Source organism: Asparagus officinalis, chromosome 1 (genome assembly GCF_001876935.1).
Source record: "Asparagus officinalis chromosome 1, Aspof.V1, whole genome shotgun sequence".
Lineage (NCBI taxonomy): Eukaryota > Viridiplantae > Streptophyta > Magnoliopsida > Asparagales > Asparagaceae > Asparagus > Asparagus officinalis.
Window position 1 is genome coordinate 49,450,569 of NC_033794.1, and position 6,762 is coordinate 49,457,330.

The following is a 6,762-nucleotide window of genomic DNA, read 5'->3' on the forward strand; positions in this document are numbered from 1 at the left end:
TTTCATGAAGAAAAACTTTTATTGAAAGAATAACTACTCTGCAATGTAATGTCTCAAATGGTTCACCACACAAACTATTTGTCAATGAAATCCAAGCAGGAGTACGTAGATAATCCTTAAGGATGGAATGACATCAAAGACGAGGTACAAACTAAGTAGATAGAAGTCATCCTAAGTTGCATGGGTACAGGTAAAAAAATACCCTACCCCACAATTTCCAAAAATTTGGTACGGGTACGGAACAAAGCAAATTTGTAAAAGGTAGCATACAGGGACACGTCTATAACCGTACCTGGAAATTTTGTAAGAGAATAGGGTACAAGGACACAACTATACATATGTATGTTGTGAATTAAAATTAATAATTTACATAAGATTAATATTTTTTTCATTCACATTAGATCAATGTATAAGAAATAGACGTGGAAGTGTAGGATATGTCCAAAAAGTTTGAGGAGAGTTTTAACTTTAAACATGTATTATGTAATTGACAATATGCCTGAATTAACGTATGCATATATTCAAGAAGTGTCCAAAAAGTTTCGCTATGGTTACGGGCACGCATTGGGTGTGGGTACGGCTACCCGATAGAAGTACCCAGGAAACACAGCTCTTAGTAAACAGTTGATTTCTTTTTGTCTTGCCATAACCATGTGTGGCAGAATAGAAAGTACTCCAAAAATATCTCAACTTTGCAAGTAAACGTTTATAAAAAAGAAAGAAAAGAAATCAACTCTTTTTTATTTTAAATGCTAACCGGCTCAAAGACAAAAATTTAAAAGCTATGGGGATGAATATTCATGTTCCCCCTAAAAAGAGCATCAAACAAATCAGCGCCAGAATCATATAAAACTTTTCAGCAATGATTCTCGCTATAGTGGGTGACGTTTAGTAGGGTGCATCTCTGGAAATTGGATAAAAAAATGAATAAAAAAACAATCCACAACAGATCTTCTTAGCAATATTAGGTTCTATAAAGTATAAACTATATGCATAGCCGGAAACTATAAAAAGATTAATAACTTGGCCAGATATGAAGGCTTGGGTCTTACCAACAACGGTACTAACTTCTCCAAGCCCAAGTGAATCTCTGAAAAGTTCTACACTTTGATCATATGAGGCAAGCATGCCCATATTTAAAGCCATTGCTCTCACTACAGTAGGCCCTGCACCTTTCCAGAGTGCCAGAACCCCTTCATCAGCAACAATACGGGTAAGCGCATGAAATGCATTTTTGTAGTGCCGCCTCTGTGCTAGGGGCAGTGTTGCATCAGCCTGCATTCGGATGAGAGCCAAATCAGCTGGACTACCAACAGTTGCTCCGATTGCTCCTGCTGTCAAACCAATTGCAGCTTTCTGAAGGAGTGGAAGGGGTTTTCCATCATTAGCCTCAATCGCTTTGTTGGTAAGTACTCTACAAATAAGAAAAAGAACAGTCAGAAATAACTTAGAAACAAAAAATAAAATAGAATTGCACTTTCATAAAGAGTTAATAATCAACAGTCTATTCTGTAAGAGTATACAGTCATGAAGTGTTTGGTAACTTAAACAATCCATCAATCGCTAATTATCATCTATCCACATAGGTTTCTAGAAACAACATTAAACAGCAGAACATGGGCACTACGGGGATCAGATTCCATCTAGCTCTTTCAATGATTTTAGTTTTTCTGATCTAATTTAGACTCTTTCCTTGTTTAGGACTATTTGAAGATTGGTCCCTCGTTCTATGAGCTTCAATTGCAAGGTTGTGAGAACCCCAAGGATTACTTTTGAGAAGACCAATAAGCAGTGTCAAAGTTTCATGACAAAAATTTAGATTGTCCTGTCAGAACTTGGCACAATTAGGCTGACACTACCAACTGGTCAACCAAGCTTGTTGTGTTTTACTTTGGAATCCCAACTTTGAGCATAGAAACCCAATATTGATGGGAAAGAGCTTGATGTGGAGAAGAAACCACATTTTTATTTCCAACAGAAAACATACTGAGGACTTGACAAAATGTGGCAGAAACACGATCCCTTCAACAAATTCTTTTACCAGATATATCGTATTGAGACAGCCCTCATGGTCTGATCAAGCTATCTTCACTGAGAAACACTGTCTAGAAATTTTAGGTCCCAGAGCTAGACTAAAAAGTGACATCTTTCAGAGATTAACATGAATATTTGGATAAATTTACTGAAGCAAGGCAGGTAGTTTCCAATTTGAGTATCCACAAGGTTATTTTATTGAACTTAACATGAAAAAAGAACTTACCAAATTCTACCATAGAATGGAGAAAATGGCTTTCCTGCAGAATGAAGTATTTTTGGAATATATTCTTACCTAAATGATCCAAGACGTGCTGTTGTGTATGTAGCTTGCCTTAATAAACCAGCAGAAAGCCCCTGTTCGCAAACATCATATCAGAACAATTAAAAAATCAGAATTTATTGATGCTATCAACAAACATAGTAAGTAAAATATGATTGTTGAGCTGCCCATGAAAGCTTCAAAAGTAGAAGGCCTCAATAAGAATTAATGAATATATGACAAGATGTGCTTATTAATAAATGTATATCTTATGGCAACATACCTTTCGAAGCATGGCTGGTACTTGACCCAATTTACTAGTGATTGCTAAATGTGGTTTGAATATGATGTATATCTCAAGAAGTTTATCGTCTAAAGAAAATTATAAATGATTGGAAGCATTATCCACAAGAATAGTTTGACAAATTTAAATTGTTATTGTTAAGCATGTTCCAAAGAAAAGTGTATTTGATCACAATATTTAGACATTGCTCATCTATTGGTACTATAGTTACACAGTACACAACATTGTAGCGGGTCGTGGTACAAATTTGGATATGCAATTCGCCACTCAAAAAATTTAGATTTGATGGGTGTAGCTTGCTTCAGTATGCAAGTTCAGTTAGTGGTACGTTGTAAATTTTTTTGGGTGTGCTTAAATTTTTCTAAAGTATGTAGAAGAAAAATAGAAATTAGAAAGGCAATTATGCTTTTCAATATCTTTTCATACAAAAACATTTAAATATTTCTTTTTTATGGAGTTCGTTTAGCTATTTTGTTTTGTTTTTTACACATAGTTAGGATCATGGTTTCATTTCATGTTTATTAACACTAGTATAGTGCACGTGCTTTGCACGAGAGCGTACTTTTTTTATGTTTTTTTGGTTGCAAAATAATAAAATGACTTGCATAGTAATATAAATTATGAACATATAATTTTGTTTAAGTGAATAAATTATACGATAAAACTATGTATAAAGAACTACATGATTAATTATTATTTATTCATAATTTATTAAAATAAATATCATTTATTAAATAATTTCTTCTCTTTTAAATATAATAACATTATACATAGCATACTTATAATACTATTAGTAACTACATTTTAATTTAATAATTAGTTTATTATACTATTAGCAAATAATTTACTAAATTGTTTAATTATTAAATTATAGTATAATTTATTAATTTAAAAAACACTATTAAGATCATTATACTATTAATACTATTACAATTACAATAAATACAAATTATTTTTCATACTATTATCATACTTTTAAAAGGCTAGTAAGATGAAAGATAACAGGTAATCCTTCATAAAAGGTGAAATCCTAAGGCACAAAGCATAAGCCTAATGAATTTTTCTTATTTGTAATTTTTCTAGAATTTTAAATATTATGTGAAGATAAATTAGGGATAAATTTTAAATTTTCTATGGAATAACATACTTAAATAATAAATTAATAGTGTGAGCAAAGGTTTCAAAAAAGTGAGGAAATGTATAATTAATAACATACTTAAATAATAAATTAATAGTGTGAGCAAAGGTTTCAAAAAAGTGAGGAAATGTATAATTAATAAGAGGTGATATATAATTAGTGAATGATTAATTACAACCAATGGCAAATTTGAGAATTATCAAACTTTAAAAGGGTAGAAGTAGAAATCAAAAATTTTGACAAGTCAATCCTCTTTTATATGTAGTATAGATAAGTATTTAGTCGTAGCAAAGCCATTGCTTATATAATCTATTATGCATCTCCCTTCACTTGATTGCACAGAATGCATTGCATCTTGTGCATGTACACGTAAAAAGACTTTACGCCGCGCATAATTGTAAGTGATACGTCAATTTTGGGGAACCAATTTGTGTATTGAAGGAATTAGTTTGGAAATTCGCAGGAACTGTCTGATAGTTCGAGGGTGGGTACAAGAATCAGACAATAATGATCGGCACTACAATTCTGACTATATATGCTCATGATATTTGGTGATCAACGACAATCATTAACCATCACGGTATTCTTTCTTCAAAGTCATACTGCGCTCAATTTTTCAAGGACGATATTACTTGTTTGAGATATTTTCTTGGGATACAAGTAGAATATTCCTTTTGAAGGTTTCTCTACCTCAATGAGAGTACATTATGATTTACTAGTTGACAAGTATCCTTGGGTCTATGCCTGTTGATTTATGTTGCATGGGTGCTCCTATCTGGAACCGTACCCATGTCGTACCCGTATCTAGCACCGAAATTTCGATTGACACTCCTTGGATATTTATATATACTTATTCAAATGTTTACTCAATTATATATGTATTTAGTTTAAAACACTTGTCATATATCTCTTAGACGTATATCGTACACTTCACATTCAATTCTCGAAACTCATCAAACATGAGTTGGGTTCATATCCGCCCAGACCCGATTCAAAATTATGATCAGGTTCTTTTGGATATTAAGTTAAGAAAAGAACAAATTTCTAATTTATGGATATCAAGGACGACTTTAGAGGGAGGCAAGCAGGGGCTATCAACCACCCCCCCAACCCCAAAGTTTGGAGTATACACCTATAAAGCACCTATCAAATAGAGAAAAAACTGAAGCAACTTGGATGTTCATTCATTCAATTTCGGGTACAATGAAAATTTATTTTAGCCTTTGCAAATTATGAACCTAAGTAAATACCTCCACCAACTGTAGGACCCACTCCTCAAATTATTCATATGATGTATGGCTTTTTGATATTATTCTCTTAAATCTTTAATATGTAGAGTCCATCAAATTATTGCAATTGATATTAGATCCCCAAATTTTATATTCTGTGGTGTTACTCTTGGTTGGAGGGATTAACTTGAAGAATTGAGAGACCTAATAGCAATATTAATAATTTAATGGAGTATTTTTTAACAACTCATAATAATTGAGGGACCTATTAGTAATTACAATTATTTGAAGAATTAATTCGAAATGTTAATCATATTTAAGAGATTAATATCTGAAAAATACTACGTTTTAATGATTTATAGTTACATTTGTGATTTTTGGGAATATATATGATCCTATCAAAGATTATCAAGCACGTTGTACTATTCTCTTTAAAATTTCAGGAAATATAGATGAGCAATTCACTGTTAAAGTGAAGGATGAGGATCAAGATATACTTGAGCGAGCGTTCAAATTGATCTTTTTAACTTGATGGGGCAGTTGAATAGAATTATATTACAGTCTTTGTGATGGGGAATGACAAGATGATATTCTTGATAGAACTTATTTGGATCAAATAAAATAATATTACAAATAATAAAATTGCACTCATTATTTAAGAATAGAAAAAGATACAGAGGTGGGTCTCACACACGGACACCTCACATGCCAGCACCTCACATGCCAATACTTGTTGCAATTCACATGCAGATTTCTCAAAAAATTCTTCTCTCCTCCCCCTCAAATGAAAAAGTACTATCATTATATAAAACTAAAACAAAATCCTAATCCTAACTAATAGATAAGATCAAATCACTCATCACAACAAAATAAAAGATTCATTCCCAAACTAAATAACAAACTCAATCTTAACTAAAAATCTGGACCAAAAGAAAAATCAAATCCTTAAAAAGAACCCTAATCCCATCAGATCAAATATTTTTACCAGATTCAGATTTGAATCTGTCATGCATCACTTTTTATCGTTAAATTTATAGAGGACAACATTTTTGCAATCAATAAAATAGAAGAGGATTTAATTGAGCTTGACGTGATTTGTTCATTCATAACACTCAGCTCCCCAGGCAATGGTGGAGCCATGATTTTTTTTTGGGGTAGGGGGGTGGGAGTATAACCCTCATACTACACACTATCAAAATGTGATCAAATATGATAATATATAATAAATCTTGATAAGGTTTTTTTTTAAAAAAAGACCTTTTTTGCTAAATAATTAGCAAAATCGACTGTTTTACTAATTATTTAGTAAAAACGACCTCTTTTTGACCAACAGGTCAAAAAGATGTCGTTTTTAAAAAATAATCTGCTCGAAATATACGGTACTACTAATCCCGTATGTTTTGTATGCACTAATCACGGATTAAAAAATAAACAAGACATACGGGACTACTAGTCCGGTATGTTTTGTTTGTGATTAGCAAAACCACCTCCTCAACTTTTCTCTACAACCATTGCTTTCGTTCCCCTTCCTCATCCTTCCCCAAATCCTATTTTTTCATCAAATCCCTCCCCACCCTAACCCCCGTCCACACCCACCCTAACCCCCTTTCTTGACCCCACCGCCCTCCACCGCATCCAAACCCTAACCTCCTTCCACCTCATGCACCGCTTCCCTCCGACGCCTCCCTCCACATCCGCTGAGCCCCCCAAGAACTGGACCCCAAAGAACTGGACCCCACCATCACCCTCCTCGCGAGTCCTTCGCCGAGTCTTCGTGGACGGTGGAGGCCGCTGC

General features: G+C 33.4%; 1 protein-coding gene across 1 annotated transcript in view; it reads right to left on the reverse strand.

Moving 5' to 3' along the window:
- The window catches only part of LOC109823906 (mitochondrial dicarboxylate/tricarboxylate transporter DTC), a 13,274-nt gene that overhangs the window by 873 nt on the left and 5,639 nt on the right, over nt 1–6,762 (reverse strand). The window contains exons 3-4 of the mRNA XM_020390357.1: nt 2,330–2,391; nt 1,053–1,414 (exon numbers count right to left, since the gene is read on the reverse strand). Of these exons, the coding sequence (XP_020245946.1) occupies nt 1,053–1,414; nt 2,330–2,391 (424 nt within the window). The remainder of the gene's footprint in view (nt 1–1,052; nt 1,415–2,329; nt 2,392–6,762) is intronic.